General features: G+C 55.5%; 1 protein-coding gene across 1 annotated transcript in view; it reads right to left on the bottom strand.

Annotated features, from left to right (window-relative positions):
* Positions 1-17982, bottom strand: part of HTT (huntingtin) — a 165105-nt gene that overhangs the window by 4279 nt on the left and 142844 nt on the right. Inside the window, exons 54-66 of the mRNA XM_025385370.1 lie at positions 17290-17390; positions 16198-16352; positions 15309-15448; positions 13720-13802; positions 11084-11214; positions 10820-10949; positions 9808-9963; positions 6450-6640; positions 4407-4521; positions 4037-4250; positions 3558-3663; positions 1124-1286; positions 756-916 (exon numbers count right to left, since the gene is read on the bottom strand). Of these exons, the coding sequence (XP_025241155.1) occupies positions 756-916; positions 1124-1286; positions 3558-3663; positions 4037-4250; positions 4407-4521; positions 6450-6640; positions 9808-9963; positions 10820-10949; positions 11084-11214; positions 13720-13802; positions 15309-15448; positions 16198-16352; positions 17290-17390 (1846 nt within the window). The remainder of the gene's footprint in view (positions 1-755; positions 917-1123; positions 1287-3557; positions 3664-4036; positions 4251-4406; positions 4522-6449; positions 6641-9807; positions 9964-10819; positions 10950-11083; positions 11215-13719; positions 13803-15308; positions 15449-16197; positions 16353-17289; positions 17391-17982) is intronic.

Raw genomic sequence — 17982 nt, 5'->3', positions numbered from 1 at the left:
TAACCCTTGGCTGGCTGGACACCCTGCTGGAAGGCCAGCAGGGCAGAAGTGAGCTGGGCAGAGCTGGCCAAGGAAGCAGGAGGCCTGCAGGCAGGCACCCACTCGGCAGCACTCACCTGGCCTGGCTCCTGTGCAGCGCTGGTGGCCGATGCTCCTGCTGTCCTGCTGGCCCCCACGAGCCCTGCTCCAGTACAGTGCGGGCAGAGCCACGCCAGGCACACTGGGCGAGGCTGTGCTGTCAGCACCAGGACAACCGTGCTGCTTGGAGGCTCTTGTGGTCTGTCTTGGGGGAGGGCTGTGGAAAGGGAAACTCCTGGCAGCCAGCATCTGGGGGTGGGAACTGGATCTTTACTTAAGCCTTTCCCCGAGAGGGTGATCGAGGCACAATGACCAAAGCTAATGAGAAGCAGTGTCAGGAGAAGCCCAGCCACACAGAGCCCGCGAGTGGGCGGGAGGTCTGCAGAGACTGCCGCCCACCCTCCCTCCCCTCACCCAGGCCCTCCACAGAAGGGCCCCTTAGCAGCTTCGACCCTTCTGCCATACACGGGCCCCTCTGAGACGCCCTGGTCAGCAAATGTCTGGATGTGCTCCTTTCTGTATCCCTGTCAGCATTGTACTTCCCTGGGGCTGAGGGCCTGTCACCTTGGCATCTGTGGGGATTTTGCAAAGGTTAGGTTTCAAAACTTTATCATGAAACATGAGCCTTGGTGTTGACGAGGGAAACGGGGCCAGCACCAGGGACCCAGAGAGGATACATCGCCGCAACCCATGGGCTGGTGGACGCGCTGACGAAGAAGCAGGAGAGGCTCCATGTGGCCATGGCGACTGGGGTCCTCTGCGTGAAGTTGGAGAGGGACAGCATGACCCAGTCCCGGACCATGGATGACTGCCCGGTGCTGTGCAGAGTCTGAAACACCTGCCAGGAGCAAGCGGGTGCCTGAGTGTCAGGGCTGGGGGGCGGGAAGCACCTGCTGTGCCTGGGTGGTGGGGGTGGGGTGGGGGCCAGAGGCATTGCTGCTTTAAAGGGGAGGAGCTGGGTTCTTCTGGCGAATCTGCTGGGAAGTCAGGGGCAATTCCACCTCCAGGCTTCCCCACTCCATCCCCATCCCACATGCAACCTCACCTTATACACCACGGTGGCCATGAACTGGGGGTATGGCTGCTGGTTGGACAGAAACTCTCCAATGACTTTGTTCATGATGTCCTGGGGTGGGAAGAAGTCGTCTAGAAACTGGGGCAGGATCCTCGCCACCACTCTGGCTTCACAAGGAAAGCCTTTCCTGATCCTGGGAGGAGGGACACAGGTCAGAGCCTGGCACCAGCTCCCACAGCTGCCCCACCTGCCCGCGGAGGGCCTTGGCTCTGGGGAAAATGCTGATGTGAAATCAGGGCTGGGAGGTACCCTTGGCCGTGAGGGACTTTCCAAGTGGGGAAAGTCAGAGCCTAAGCAACTGGAGTATGAAATTTGAGGCTAAAAAGGCAAAACCCCAGCTCTTCCTCTGTCCAGCTCGTGAAGACAGGCTGCTAAGCATAGGCTCTGTCTGGGCTCCCACGCCCTGCAGTGACCAGAAATCCTAAGAGTCTGAAAGCTACATAAAAGAATATGCAGAAATGGTGCAGCCGGAAGGACGTTACAAAAGAGATTTTTTAAAATCCTAACAAAAGAACCCCTTCTCATTATGTTTTTGCTGCTTTCCACATCCAAATGCTCCATAAACATTTCTATGTGTTCTAACACTTTGTAGCACTGTTGTCAACCGGGACTTTTTTCTTGTTACCAAACAGGGCCCCATCTGTGCTCTCGCTGCTTCTTCCCTAACCAGATCCTGAAACACGCCCCCTGAGCAGTATCCTTTTTAGTGCTGAAAAGCAACCATCATGTTCCTGTCTCATCAGTGCACACATGCCAGCTGTGTGTAACTGAGATGCACGGGAAGCAGCCAAGAAACGGCAGCGCACTTTCTCACAGGTGCTCCTGGCTCTACCCGCCCGCAGACCCTCGCCCAGCAGTGGCACGGCGGCTGTGCTGAAGACAGTGCTCCACGGAGGGAGATCTGTGGTCAGCTCCAAGGTGCCTCCCTGCGGCGTCTGGAGGGCGGTAGAGCGGAAGGCGTGCACCACGCTCTCTGGAGCACTCGCCACCTAGCACTGGGTCCACTAGACCACAAGCCCCTTGAAGGCCAGGACTGGTTGTGGCGCCTCCCTGTGTCCGTCTGCCAGCTGTGGTGGTGCTCAGTGAGCATGTGGGAACTGAAGAATGATGCAGAGGTGCGTTTTAAAATCGACATGGGGGCCAGGCACGGTGGCTCACGCCTGCAATCCCAGCACTTTGGGAGGCCGAGGAGGGTGGATCACTTGAGTTCAGGAGTTCGAGACCAGTTCGGCCAACACAGTGAAGCACTGTCTCTACTAAAATCACAAAAATTAGCTGGGCGTGGTGGCATGTGCCTGTAATCCCAGCTACTCGGGAGGCTGAGGCAGGAGAATTGCTTGAACCCGGGAGGTGGAGGTTGCCGTGAGCCGAGATCGCGCCATTGCACTCCAGCCTGGGTGACAAGGGCAAAACTCCATCTCAAAAAAAAAAAACAAAAACATGAAAACAGACAAGCACAGGCTCAGCTGTTCAGAACACCTCATCTGGTCAAAGAATAGAGCAAAGTCCACCTGAATATGCTCTTGAGAAAAGCCAAATGGCTCCCCACTGGACACCCTGATTGGAGAGCACAGGCAAGGGAGTGCAACAACGCCCCAGATCCGCCATGTCGCTAGGACTGGGACACCCTGATTGGAGAGCACAGGCAAGGCAGTGCAACAACGCCCCAGATCCGCCATGTCGCCAGGACTGGGACACCCTGATTGGAGAGCACAGGCAAGGCAGTACAACAACGCCCCAGATCTGCCATGTCGCCAGGACTGAGGCCTGAGAGCAAATCAGGGAGCCTTGTCCTTGAGAAAAAGCCCTACGAAGCTCCTAACCCACTTCCAGAGCAGGTGAGCGAAGCCAATCCTCAACACCAATTCACGCACAGCAGTGGGGCGGAGGGGTAGGGAGGAGAAGCCACTGACCACACGGGTCTCAAAGATGCATGTGTGGGTTTCACCTTCCTCCTCCTGCTGCTGCCCCTCACCCTGCTCACAGGCACCACGGACCCCCTCCCGCAGACCCCCGTGGGCTCCCCTCTCACGACAGGCAGCCAGGCTGAGCCAACTCCTCATCACTGCGCAGGCTTCTGCCGCACCCTCCCAGAGACTGGTCTTTCCTGCCCCCTGCCATACCCCACACGGCCAGGTGCGGTGCCTGAGCCCTCAGGAGAGATGGGCAGGCGCTGGGACAACGTTGGAACTGGTCAACACTACACCTGAGCGCTGGGGTCCAAGGACCACCAGCTCGCCAGTGGAACCCTGAGCCAAGGCAGCCCACGGTCAGGCTGTGGTCGGGAATCACTGGCGGGACTCCAGCAACAGCGCCAGGGCATCAGCCGACACACACAAACGCTCAGCTTCAGGCCAAAGTTCTAGGGAAGCTAACGGCTGAGGGATGGGGCTTCGTTTCTTACCTATCAAAAAGAACAGACACCCGCTCCATAGCAACAATCACCGACTCGCTGTCTGGGGCTGCAGGATTAGGGTCTGAAGTTCTACCCGGACTGACTTTCTCCTTTCCTGTAATAAAAGTGTTCAGTACGAAGGTTACATCTATACAACCCAACAGGCTCTGTAGATAGTGCTTTGTACACAGGAGTCCAATGAATCCCTGGAGAAGATCTGACAGCAGGTGATGTGAGCCCCTCGCTAGCCCAGGACCCAGCACAGCTCAGCCACATGGGATGAGTGACCAGAGGGGTGGTCAACCCTGACCAGGTACTCCAGCCCTGGGGGCTCCAGAGCCTCTCTTGCAAGGTGATGGGGCCAGCTTGGGGCAACACCAAAAGTGTCAAATCAGAGGACACCTAGTCTAGGTTCCTTGAGCGAGCATGCTCCTGTCTCCCTTGAACAGGACTTGGGCTGGCCTTGCGGGCACCGTGTACATGCTCACCTGTGTACATGCAGGTGAGCATCAAGCCCAGAGCCGCCATGGCCCGGTGCGGGCTGTGCACGTTCACTCTGTCCACACTCAGCTTGACCAGGGATTCTGCATCCAGGCGGGAGAGCTGCTCAGAGAGCAGGAGGCGCTCCAGGCCTCTGAGGGCACAGTGGTAAATGATGGAGGGGGTGGACTCCTCACTTCCGGACAGCATCACCCCACACATCTGCACAGGGAGAAAGGTTTCTGTCGCTGCATGGTCTCAGGTGTTCATGCCTCCTCCCCACCAAGTCAAAACTGGCCCACTGGTATGATCCCGCAAGGAAAAGAGAAGGGAAGCCCGCTCCCCGTGTGCAGAGGAAGACAGCCAGGGCCCACTCACCTGTATTATTGATGCTGAAAATTCTGGCCCTACGTCCAGAGGATAGTTCTCAATCAGGTAAAACGCAGTGGCACACATGACCAGTACGTGCTGCTGGCTGTGAATGTTCACGCAGCTGAAAACGGGAGACAGCAGCCAGGCTCAGCCACCCCCATCCAACGTAGAGAGGGCTTCGCAGCATGCCCGGCCCCACGCGGGAGTGAAGAGCTGCAGGCCAGGCTGGCTCCCAGGAGCACCTACCCTGTGTGGCTCCCCAGGCCCCTGTAACCTGGCCTGACCCTTCAGCCTCTGCTCGACTCCTCCCTGGGTAGCTGAGCCCGTCTACCTCCTCCACGCCCTGCCCTCTCGGCCTGGCCCAGCCTCCCCTGTGGCCACCTCCATACTGGCCACCACAGACTTCCTCTCTCTGTCCCTCAAAGAGGCCCTGGATTCCCACACCCCAGGCCAGTCCCCTGTACTTCCTGAGTGCCCTGTGCTTTTCCTTCGTGGCACATTCCACCATGACGTGCTGCCTTGTGTGATCCCCCGACAGCACCTGCCTTCCCCATGGCACAGTGGGGACCCGGTAGCCAGGGACTGAATGAGTGGCCACTGTGAACAGAGGAGCCAATAAGATGCTCCCCTCCACCCACAGAAACGTGCCCAGTGATGCTTATATCCATCACCACGTGGTCCGACCTCCACCTCGGAGGCATGTGACACAGCCCGTGCCCATGGCACTGAGGCCAGCCCCACACACCATTTCTACCTGGATGCCACAAGCTCTCTGCATCCCAAACGCAACTCCTGGGCCACCTCAACTCTCCTTTCCTGAGTCCTCCATGCCCACAGCAAGAGCCATAGACGGCCCAACACGCCAGTACAGCCAGGGCTTCGGCCTGTGCCTGGGGCCTGTTGTGGGGCTGCCCCCCAAAATCACCTCGCTGCACCAACGCATGTGCCTGATTTGCAGGCCTGTGTCCCCCATGTGACTTGCCCTATGCCAGGCTCCAGGGATGCAGAGACAGTTGCCAGCTGTCCGCCTGTCCTGCGTCCTGCTAGCACAGCACCCACCGCCCAGCAAGGATGACAGACGAGAAGGGCGTCCCCACAAGCTTGTGCCACTCTGGCCTGGATGAGGGCAATGGCACCTGTTGAGCCGCTGTCCCTGCTCCAGGATGTCCCAAATCCTGCCAGACAGCCACCAGCCCGTGCCCTGGGTCACACCTCCCTCCTGTCTGAACTGTGCCTACAGAGATCTTCCCATCTCCCTCCAAGTCTTCCACTCAACTTTGACCCGGCCCCCATCTCTTGCCCACTTGTCAAAGGGGATCACTGGCCATTCTTCCCAGCCCCTTTCCCATCTTTGCTCCAAATTCTTGCCCTCAACTCCCCCATGTGGGTGGCTGATGAAATTCTACCCTCCCTCTACAGACAGCTCTAAAGCCTGTGACTCAGAGAGGCTGGGCCCATCTCTGCTAAAGCCTCTGCAACTTCGGGAGAGCGGAGGTGAGACCAGGGTGTCACAGAGCCCTCCGCACTCACAAGACATCGTTGTGAAGAGCCTGACTTGCTCGTTAAGGGGTTGTGGCACCAGCCGTGCTTTGTCAAGGACACATCTGTGCAGAACCTGCCGCCCAGCAGCTTTAAGATAAAGTGAGGTCAGAATCACAGTGGAAACAGGAGGGAGGTGCTGGGCCAGGGCGGGGAAGGTGCAGAGAGGAGGCTGGCCTGGGTAATGAGGAGAGGGTTCTGAGAGCAGAGAATGAGAACCGCTGGCCTCGCGAGCAGAGTCAGGAATGGGCACATGGGGAAATGTGCTCAGCGCCACATGAGACAGCAGCAGAGGCAGGAGCTCTAGCTCACTGGGGGTGCCCGAGGAAGCCTCTAGGACACACCTGTGCCCTTGCGTCTCACCAACCTCAGCCATGGCGCCCACCTGGGTTCCCACTGACACCTGCCTGCCATCTGGCCAGGGACCTGGGCACTTGGAGAGGGTGATGCTGCTTCCTTCGCAGCTCATTCCGAGACCCCCGTCCTAGCCCCAGCCAGGCTCCCACTCACTGGGCGATCCCTTTCAGGTTGGAGAGGAGATAGTCACTGATGACTGGGATGAGCTGCTTGGCAGTATCGTCCAGCAGGTCGCACTCCAGCACATAGAGGATGCCGTGCAGGGCTCCGACCCTGCTGGGCAGGTGGCTGCTCCTGAGCGTGCTCTCCAGCAGGCGGCTGACAGGCTCCGCCACGACCTTGTCCTAGACACACACAGACAAAAGCTGCTGATGCCACCAGAGCTCACGCCCCAGTGGCTCCTCCCCACAGCCAAGGAGGGGCGGGGGCGGTGCGCTGCCCTCATGCTTGTGTGCACGGCCCGAGACCATCCTGAGAGGTCTGTGTGCAAGGCTGGCCCCTGGCTGGTGTCGGGACGGTGCCCACCATCCTCACTGAGGAGGGGCTCTCTGTGCTCAGCTGCTTGTGTGGGCAACGGTGTTTGTGCTGAGAATCTGCCTTCCCTCTGGGAGTCCAGAGTATGGGCACGAAGCAGGCAGAAGGTGCCCACGTGCCCAGCCCGCAGTCAAAACCCTGGCACCGAGTCTCTAGTGGGCTTCCCTGGTGACGACACTGCACACGCTGTCACAGCTCACTCTGGGGGAGCTCAGTGTGTCCTGCACGACCCCACTGGGAGAGGATTCTGGAAGCTTGAGCCTGGTGACGACACTGCACACGCTGTCACGGCTCACTTTGGGGGAGCTCAGTGTGTCCTGCACGACCCCGCCAGGAGAGGATTCTGGAAGCTCGGGCCTGGTTTCCTCGGGACACCGCCCCATGGGCCTCTGCCCTTGCTGATTTGGTTTGCTGATTGTGTTTTGTGTGCTTTTACTGTATTACATCTTAGCTGAGAGTCCTTCTAGAAAAGCCTGGGGGTAGTCTTGGGGATCCCTGATAGTAGTTTATGCCAACCTTCAACCAAAATGGCCTCAATTTCACTCAGTATCCAAAACCTAATGGGGTTAAATATCGACCTAAACACTTAGCCCACATTCTTCACTTTCAATCTGCTCTTTAACAGTGAGGAGACCCCTGCAGAAGTCACCAAGGTATGTCGCCCTCCTTCAGCCCAAGACTATGGGGACACAGAATTCCCATGGAGCGCTGGATGGCCAGGCAGCCTCTTCTTGTTGTGGAACAAGATGAGGTTCTCGGCAGTGGCAGGAGCTTCTCCGCAGGGGAAATGACCGGAAGACACAGAAGCCGCTCCCACCCATCCCAGGAATGAGGACCGAAAGAGGCTGTTCTTTGTGGATCACTTCCTTCTTGGGCCCCCACCTCACCCTGTGCTATCCCCTCATACACACAACGCCACGCGGCACCTCCCTAAGGACTGCGCTCCCACGGCCCCTGGTCCCACCTCTGAAAGTCCCACATCAGGACCTGCTCTCAGGTGGCACGGATTTCACAACAGGAGGCAAATACCTCAAAATGACATGCTCTGGATACGTTGGTACCAAGCATGACATGCTGAAAACCTTCACAGAGGATCACCATCTTCAAGAAAGATGCACAGAGCTGGGAATTAGTGCCCATGACCATCCTGCCTTAGGATCTGCTTTTCAAAATGATTATTTCTCATTTGATTACTGATGGCACAACACTTGCCTAAGGAGCTCTGGGCCTGAGCACAAAACCACATTACAATTCAAGTTAGCCCAGCAGCTGAAACTCGCCACAAAGGAGAAGGACCCCTTCCGAGAGCCGCTTTGACATCATGTGGGCAACACCCAGAGGGTGTTCGCAGTGAAGAGAGATGCCCACACAGGGAGCCCACGTGTTCATTGTTTCCACTGCCTGGATGGCTGCCAAGTCACCAGCACAGCACCAGGCTGAAGGCCACCCACAAGGGAAGATGACTGGCGTTTGGGCTCGGGGAGGACAGAGTCCAGGCAAGAGTAGTCAAGACTCGCAGGGAGTCAGGCTTCAGGTCACGGACATGGGCTCAGTCCCACCTCTGCCGCATTTTTGTGTGACCCAGACAAGCCAGCTAACCTCTGACGCTGGCCGCCTAGGGTGCCTTTGTCAGGTGGGGCTGCAGGAGGAAGAGCTCCGCAAATGTTAGCGGCTGGAGTGACGGCAAAAAAACATCATCACTGTCACGACAGCGTTGTTACTGACAGGAGCCCATCCAGAGCATGGGGTAAGCAGGCCCTGATGGGCACTGCCATGCCATTCTCACCAAGGGCTCCAGACGGCTGGCACACGGCAGCCACTCAGGTGTTTGTTGAAGACACGTGTTTCTATTGCTATCATAAAATGGATTACTAGGTAATGCCACATGACAAAGACCCAGAGGCTCCAGCTCTGACAGTTCTGACATCCTTGAATAGGCTTTGCCAGAAATCGGGGCCACAGGTAGCGATTTCATGTGTACAGCTGATGGATGCTTGGCAAATACCATGTGGTGACGTGCCCACAGAACACAGGTACCCTGCTGCACTGGCTGAATCCTGATAAACCAGAAGCAGAATAAGGAGGAGCTCAAGAGGATGAACACTTGACCCTTGGGATGGTCTGAATGAATGTATCCCCCCTGAAACTCTTACACTGACAACTAATTTGCAGTGCCACAGTACTAGAAGGTGGGGCCTTGGGTGGTGATGAAGTCATGAGGGGTGAGCCCTTGTGGACTGGGGCCCTTTTGACAGGCCTGAGGGAGCTTGTTCACTCCTTTCACCGTGAGGACCCAGTGAGAAGATGCCATCTATGAAGCAGAGAGCAGCCCTCACCAAACACCAAATCTGTTGGCACCTTGCCCACGAACTTCCAGCCCCCAGAACTATGAGAAGTGAATTTCCACTGTTTATAAATCACCCAGTCTAAGGTACCTTGTGGTAGCAGCCGAAATAGACGAAGACAACCACCATGCTAAGAAGACACTATAGCACCCAGACTTGGGACTGGAAACGCAGGGTCACTGTGACAAAATGGCCCCCAGGAGAGAAGCTGTCCAGTCAGGAAGTTCGGGGGGCCTGGAACATAACTGAGGGGGAGTGAGGCAGTCAGGCCTCAGGGCAGAGCATGGGGAAGCCAGTCGCATTTCCGCCATCTACGCTGCTTCAGTGCTACCACACAGCATGGTTCTGTGGGGATGGGCTACTACAATGATGTCACAAGCCTAGGGACACGGGACCCCAAACCATGGCTTGGCCGCCACGACCCACATCACGGTGGCCTGTGGATGGCACTGACCGTCGCTGAACCCCCTCCAGCTGAGAAGCACTGCAGCTCACGTGGGCTGTGGAGTCCGGGTCGGGTCAACTCTTGGAAGGAGGCAGCCGCACCTGGCACCTCTGGCCAACACCAGGTCCCAAGGCAGATGGGCCCACATGGCTTCAGGACAGGAACCTCTGTGCCACCTGTCACTTACCATCCCAAGGACAGCAGCTGCCTTGCAGGTGGCGGGCACCAGGTACTGAGCGAGGATCTCGTCTTCTGAAGGGTGCACCCTTCGCAGTTCTGTCAGCGTCACATACATCAGCTCGAACTGGTTGCGCTCAGTGAACAAGTCTGAGACCACCAGAAGCTGGAGATGTGGAACACCAGGAAAGCAAGGGGAGAGCAGCACTGTTAGAATCCAGGCAACGCGTCCAGAACGCCGCTACTGGCAAGTCGTGTTCTTACACCTAAGAGACATTACTGCGCGGGACGCATGTGTGCGTCTGTGTGTGGTGTACGCGTGTGGTGTGTCTGTGTGTGTGCATAGTACACGTGGTGCATGTATGTGATGCGTGTGGTGTGTGTGGCATGTGTGTGGTACGTGTGGCATGTGTGTGGTATGTACATGTGGTGTGTGTGCATGTGGCGAGTGTGGCATTGTGTGTGGTGTGTGTGGTGTGGCATGTGTGTGGTGCGTGTGGCATGTGTGTGGTATGTACATGTGGTGTGTGTGCATGTGGCGAGTGTGGCATTGTGTGTGGTGTGTGTTGCATGAAAGTGGTGTATGGGCTGTGTGGGGTGTGTGTGGTGTGTGTGTGCGTGTGGCATGTGTGCTGTGTGTGGTGCATGTGGTGTATGTGTGTGTGCACGTGTGGCATGTGTTGTGTGCATGTGGGGTATGTGTGCATGTGGCATGTGTGTGTTGTGTGCATGTGGGGTACGTGTGCATGTGGCATGTGTGTGTTGTGTGCATGTGGGGTATGTGTGCATGTGGAGTGTGTGTGGTGCGTGCATTTGGGGTACGTGTGCATCTGGTGTGTGTGTGTGGTGCATGCATGTGGGGTACGTGTGCATGTGGTGTGTGTTCCGTGCATGTGGGGTATGTGTGATGTGACGTGTGTGTGGTGCATGTGGTGCGTGTGGTGTGGCGCGTCTGTGTGTGCAGCGTGTGTGTGGTGCGTGTGGCATGTGCCGGTGTGAGGGGAATGGGAAGGCTCACTTACGGATCGAACCACCTCACTGATCAGGATGGCCGGGGTCCTCCTGGCTGAGTTGGATGGCAGGATCCAGCGGCTGTACAACTCGAGTAAAAACTGCGAACAGGAATGGATGTCAACTCCAGCCCGGTGTTTCCTGTAGAATATGCAAGATGGGTGTTTTCTGGGTACAGAAGATGAGAGGCTCATTTCAAGAAGCACCTCAAACAAATCAAATGACTGATAAGAAATTTCAAATTTCTGTAGAAAAGAAAAAGGCCATTGGAAAACCTGGAGTTGACTGGAGACGTGGGTGGTGATGAAGGTGCAGGGGCGTCGGCCTCCTCCTCCTCCTCCTCATCCCATTCCTCCTCCCTTAGGGGTGTGATGCTGTTCCCCAGCCACATGGAGTGTATGGACACCTGCCACAGAAACAGGGTGCTGCTCAGCACTGCAGCCACAGTGCCAGGCTCCTGGTGGGCGGGTGCGGCCCCTGGGACTCAGCACATGCCTACCGTCGAACAGTCTGCCCCTTTGCAAGGGCCGTTCCGGTTACAGGCAATGGAGTCCACAGAGAGGGTGGGATGGGGGCTGGACTGCTGCTGGGAAGCTCCAGCACACGCTAAAGGCCTGAATCAGGAGTCAGTCAACCCCAGCAGCTGAGGAGGGTGACACAGAAAGAGGCTCTACGAAGGGACGCTTTCACTCCTAAGTGAGATCTCAATGCAGTCCCCAAAACACGGAACCAACACGTGAGATTTCTTTTCCAATCTCCGTCACTGGCAGTCATTGTGGTAAACCCCAGGCCAGAGCATCCCCGCGCCTCTGTGACCCGCGCTCCAGATCACACAGCCACCACGTGCTCAGCACACCTCGACTGTCCTCCTTTCTGCCTGCTTCTCTGGGAGCCTTGAGCACTTGGCACAGTGCTGTGGGCTGTGTGCCCATAAAAAGCTGTTCTCAGCTGGGCGCGGTGGCTCAAGCCTGTAATCCCGGCACTTTGGGAGGCCGAGACGGGCGGATCACGAGGTCAGGAGATCGAGACCATCCTGGCTAACACGGTGAAACCCCGTCTCTACTAAAAAATACAAAAAACTAGCCGGGCGAGGTGGTGGGCGCCTGTAGTCCCAGCTACTCGGGAGGCTGAGGCAGGAGAATGGCGTAAACCCGGGAGGCGGAGCTTGCAGTGAGCTGAGATCCGGCCACAGCACTCCAGCCTGGGCGACAGAGCGAGACTCCGTCTCACAAAAAAAAAAAAAAAAGCTGTTCTCCATCATCACTGGCCCTAGGCCCAACTCACGTTCTTGGCACCAAGGGCCATTTGCCCCCTGGGACCCAGCACCCCTGCAGGGAGTGGGCAGGGAGTCTGTATGAACAACTCGCAGGCCAAGGAGCAGCCCCTGTGCTCCCCACGCCCAGACCCATAACCCCCACCCCTCTTTCCTAAAAGCAAGCAGTGGCTCAGTCCAGTGGCATCTGGGGCTCAACGTCCCCGACAGGGCAGGGGTGGCACTATACTTCAGCCCCAGTATAATCCCATGACAGTCGGTTTGCAGACATTGGACACACGGCAAACATCGAAGGATGTGGGCAAATGCAGTGGGGCGGGGGGAATAGGGAATATCTCGGGCACAGACCAGTGTCCCCGGGGCCAGGACAAGGCCACAGGCACCCAGTGAGCTCCAGGCCTCTCACTCTCAGCCTGCCCTTCAGAAACACATCCAGGAAAAGTACAGTGCGTCCTATTGGCCATGTCCACTTATCTTGAGGTGGAAACATCTGTCAAAGGTGAGAGGACAGAAGAGCGTGACTTCTTTTTCCAACTATGTCTACAAAAATACAGGCTGGTCCAGCAGCTCCCTGCCTCCTGTCACTGAAACCAGCAGGCACAGAACAGGACAGTATAGGGCACAGAGCAGGGAACAGAAACAGGCATGTGACATCATGGGGTTTCTGCTGTGAAGGCTGCAGGCCAGGAACTCATAAGAGGAAACTCTCAGAGCTCATAAGTGCTTCTACACACCATATCCTGACCCATTTCCACTGACACAAAAGCTACCAAGGGAACTGTCCTGCACAACTGGTTTCACTAAACCAGGAACCCAGTGAGCGAAAGACACAGCACAGGGTGGAGGGATAGGTGCAAGTCAGCCAGCAAAGCTGGGCCCTCCCCTGAGCATACACCTGTGGGGCTCCTGCCATGTGCCATCATATGTAAATGGCCCTGTGTTTCTGTTTACACTTTTTTTAAGTGACAGAGTATTGGTCTGTTGCCCAGGCTGGAGTGCAGTGGTGCAAGCATGGCTCACTGCAGCCTCAACCGCCTGAGCTCAGGTGAGCCTCCGGCCTCAGCCTCCTAAAATGTTATAGATTACAGGTGTGAGCCACCACGCCCGGACCCTTAAATCCCTTCACTTACCTGAGGAGGAAACAGAAGCACAGACCAACGTGACCTGCCAGGAAGTGGCCGAGCTGTCTGCCTGCACACTGGGCACCCCCCAACAACTGGCCACAGGGACACTCAGGGCCAAGCCTGCAGCCCCCCACAACAGAGCCCTTCATCTACTTCCTCCTGAGCATCTCAGCTAACTCCACTCTGTCCTCACCCCTTTTGGTGTCTCACAGTCCTTGCTTAAGTCCAACTCAGGCCCTCTCACTGTCTCTTACATACATCTCTATCGCTACATGTGAGGTTTCTTAACTACTTTCTAGAATAAAGAACATAAATAAAAACAAAAGTAATATTTCCTCTGCTTGTGGGACCTAGGAGTAAAAAGGACAAAAACAATGAACATTAAAGATTTTTTTTTAAAAAAGGTAAAACTTCCTTTCATTTACAAAGTGCACTGAGTTTTTCTCCTGGGTGTGTTAAGCACCGAAGTCTGAGGACAGAAACGGGCAGGGGCCTGGTGGGGTGCGAGACTGACCTGGCCGAGTTTGTAGCTCACGCTCCCCAGCTCCCGCTCGGGGTTGATTTGCAGCAGCAGCTTCTCGTGGCTGATGAGGGCACCTGCGAACACCAGCACCCTGAGTCCTCATCTGCAGAGGGGCACGGGGCCGCAGGCCCACCGCGTGCCAGCCCAGCTCCTGCCCACACAGGCACACAGGCCTGAGCCACCTGCCCTCGCCACTGGCAGGAGGGTCCAGGTTGTGCAGAGCCCTGTGGGTCTTGGGGCTTTGTCACTTTATAACCCGTTAAGCTGGCAGGGCCAGTGGACAAGCGGGACTCTGTTGCTTTTTCTCTATGACAAATAAGCCTGCAGCATTCACCTGCCCCCCTCAGCTCCCATCTCTGTGAGTGGGAACTGGCTGTGGGCTGAGCTGCAAAAGCTTAGGAGTCAGCAGTGGCAGGCGAGCCGACAGTCCAGGCAGGCAAGCTCCCTGGGGGACCCAGATAAGCATCTGTGAACAGTGCTTTCCAGAACCCACCTCGGTGCCCAGGCTGACCAGATACAGCCAGCAGGAGCGGGAGCAGGATAATGCCCCCACTCGACCTCTCACACCCCCCACGCCCCAGGCCAAACAACCTCCGCATGTCTTTCTGCTGGGCATCCCCCCAATTCCCAGACAACAGCCTCCAGCCGAATGTCCCCAGCTAACCCTCTGCCAGACCCCAGCATCAACTCGCCTCCTCCCAAGGAGCCTCCACACCCCCTTCCCTGGAAGCACTTGCTCTCCTTGGAGCTCCAGGAGCTGCCTGTGTATGCCCCCAACCCACCTCTGTGCCCCTCTTTTCTGCCGTCTACGACAGGTCATCGCTCCTGGGTCCTCCTGACCTATGAACTCCTTGAAGGCTGGATCCATGGCCCTCCAAGTGCTCAGTTTATTTCAATGCCCTAATAAACATTTGAGGGTCATAGACACTGCGTATAACACATTGCATGTCCACATAGAACTTTCTGCAATTAAAGCCTTCAAGGTGCTTGAACTCCTAAATAACCAGGGAATCACAAACCTCTATGCTAAAATACTGTTCAGTGAAAAATGTGCATCCCCAGATCCCTACACAACTCCCTTCTTTTAAACCAGGTGACAAACTCTGATGCCTGTGATAGGGCAGGCACACAACTGGCAGGCTTGGTGGGAAAGTGGGCACCGACAGACAGGGCCCAGGGAGGGGAGAGGTGCAGGGAGCGGGGTGCTCAGGCCCAGCTGTGCCCCGCCCTGCAGCCACTGCCACACCTGGTTTCTTAGGAAAAGCTGGAGATTCAGCTTGTGTAGATGAACTCGGTTGAGTTCTTAACATAAGCAACTCATTCAACTTTTAAAATCCTGCTGTTCTTACAGCCCATGAGAATTGACTGGCAGGAGATAATGCTTCTAATTCATTTCCAGATTTCATTTCCTCCCTGGGCCTGAATAAGACCCCTGCTTATGAATGGGGCAGCATATTTAGCACCACAGCCTCCAACTCAAACCACACTCAGGTCTTCCTGCATAACTGGTGTGGTGAGCACGCCAGTCTTTTCTCATCCCAGCCCAAGTACAGCCACCCCCCACCCTCTCCCTCAGGTACCTGTGGTAGCCGGGGACAGAGAAGGGACAGGATCCCACGCCTGGTATAAATGATGGGTGGCGATGTTCTCTCTCTTTGAAACCATTGCTTGAATCTCTTGCTCTACAATCCCTCTGATAATGCTCAGCTTCCTCCCAAACCTACATTTCAGAAAAAAGGTAGAGTGTTTTGTTGGCCGGGCGCGGTGGCTCAAGCCTGTAATCCCAGCACTTTGGGAGGCCGAGACGGGCGGATCATGAGGTCAGGAGATCGAGACCATCCTGGCTAACACAGTGAAACCCCGTCTCTACTAAAATACAAAAAAAAAATTAGCCGGGCGAGGTGGCGGGCGCCTGTACTCCCAGCTACTTGGGAGGCTGAGGCAGGAGAATGGCGTGAACCCGGGAGGCGGGGCTTGCAGTGAGCTGAGATCCGGCCATTGCACTCCAGCCTGGGCGACAGAGCGAGACTCCGTCTCAAAAAAAAAAAAAAAAAAAAAAAAGAGTGTTTTGTTTCCTTCAAAATCTTACAAGTGAAAAACGCCAGAACTTTCCCTCCGCTCTGCCTAAAGGAACCTGGTGTAATACCAAACGAAACTCACTTCCTAAGTGAGCACCTGTCCATGAGCCCTTAGGTTGGTGTTCTACCACTTGCCCGCTCATTCTTGCTCTGCTAACGTTTACCCCTAAATGCCCAATAACCCCATGTCAGTTCCCGTCGCGTTTCTAGCTCCTCAATGGCCAAGAGGCCACCTTTGGGTCTGCACCTCCTGCACAGGCCACATGGACAGCATTTTCAATTCTAGCAACAAAGGAAAACAGCCTGGGTGAAGCTGCTGGATGCTTCAGCGGGGACCCCACTGTCCGCAGCACCCATGATGTCCTGGAGACACGTGGGAATTCAGGCAAACCTGGTGTCCAGAGCTTTCAGAGGCTTGTTCCGGGGCTGCTGCTCCAAGCAGCTCACAGCTGGGTTGCCGGCCACAGGCACAGTCATTGCACTGAGCACCAGTGAGGTGATGGCCTGCACGGCCAGGACGTTGATCTGCGTCCTCTCTGTGTCTTCCTGGAAGGAGAGCCCACAGGTCAACAAGAACAGCAAGACACCCACAACCAGCTCTGAATGCAGAACCCAGAGTCCGTCCTGCCTCAAAGGGAGGAAGAGGAGCCCTAAGTGCTACCAAGGGACTTCTGTCAGGCTGAGCTCACGGGGCACAAGGCACGGCCTCTGCACATACGGACCCTGAAACAATCTGATGGGCAAACGCCCATTTTTCAAATCAAGGACTCCTTTGGGCACAAAACTCCAAACATGAATTACTTTTTGATAAATTATCCTTGAATTCCCTCATACATTTTAGAAGCTTTGCTTATGACAACCTGTTAGCTTCTATGGATGAATTTAAAGACAATCTTGATGACTTGTGACATATGTCTACCCTCCAAACTGTCATTTCTGCGAGTTCATACCACACCTTCTATCAGAATCAAGGGCCTGCATTCCACAACTTCCCATTCTGCTGGCTTCGCTGTGCCAGAGCACAGTTACTCTTAGTATCACATTAACGTAATGTACATGAACACTTCGAGAAGCCTAATAAAATCTCTGCAAGACATTAGAAAAATGAAACCATGTACTACTCACGGCCTTTATAAAGTACCTTTTCATTTTAATTCAACCTACACTCCTCTGAATACCGATAAATAAAACTAAAAGATACTTTCCAGAAAGGGCACAATCTTATTGATCCTTAACATGGAACGCACCGTAATCAAATGCATTCCAGCCATTGGTAATTGCAGCCCCCAAACCTCAGTGGGCTTTGTCCCTGCTCTGGAATATCAGTCAAGACACCATCTGGCTACTCTCTCAAAAATAAGGTAGGAGAAAAAAAAAAAAAAAAAAAGAAAACACCAGTCTGCTGCCTTATTTTGTTCACCACCAAAGGCCTGCAAGTGGCCATAACCGTCCCTGTGCCAACCAGCATGGGGTGTGGCCTTACTTCTGGTGGGCTCTCCTCCTGCTCCATCACGAGGGGCTGCGTCACCAGGACACCAAGGAGAGTGGCCCAAGTTTCTTCAAACTGAGTACGACTGGTCCAGCCTAGAAATATAAATGTTACATGAGACAGTGTCAAGCCTTCTCAAGCCTGTAACGGAAAGCTGACAGCTATGCCGACACAGCACGGCCCCTGGAGCAGGCCCCACGCCAAGGGCAGTAAGTCCCTTAAACCTCACACAGGTCTATGACGCGGGGAACACTATCCCCTCCATGTCATCACCAAGGAAACCAAAGTACAGACACCGGCTGCACTGTCGGAGGCACGTGAGAGGCAGGTGGCACAGGCCCAGGTCGGCCCTGGCAGCCTGCTCAACCCCCAGTGGTGCAGACACAGGGACAGGACAGGGACGCCCATGCAGGTGACCTCGCGCAAGGCCAGGGCCACTTCTGCCCCACTCACGAGATGGGCTAAAATCTTCCCTGGAGTCCAGCCCTGAAACTGTGCAGCTAGCGGCACAACTCTGTGGATAAAACTGAAGGCCAAGCTGTCCGATCAGAGTGGGTGAAATCTGTAGTATGTGAATTCTACCTCAAGAAAGTTGCTAAAAACTTAAAAGTCAAAGCAATGGTTCCTCTGACCTGTCTAGAAGAATAGATAAAAAAGACTGTATTGAGGTAGGAACAGGGATTCAGT

Source organism: Theropithecus gelada, chromosome 5 (assembly GCF_003255815.1).
Source record: "Theropithecus gelada isolate Dixy chromosome 5, Tgel_1.0, whole genome shotgun sequence".
Classification (NCBI taxonomy): Eukaryota; Metazoa; Chordata; class Mammalia; order Primates; family Cercopithecidae; genus Theropithecus; species Theropithecus gelada.
This window is presented reverse-complemented; position numbering and strand designations above follow the sequence as displayed.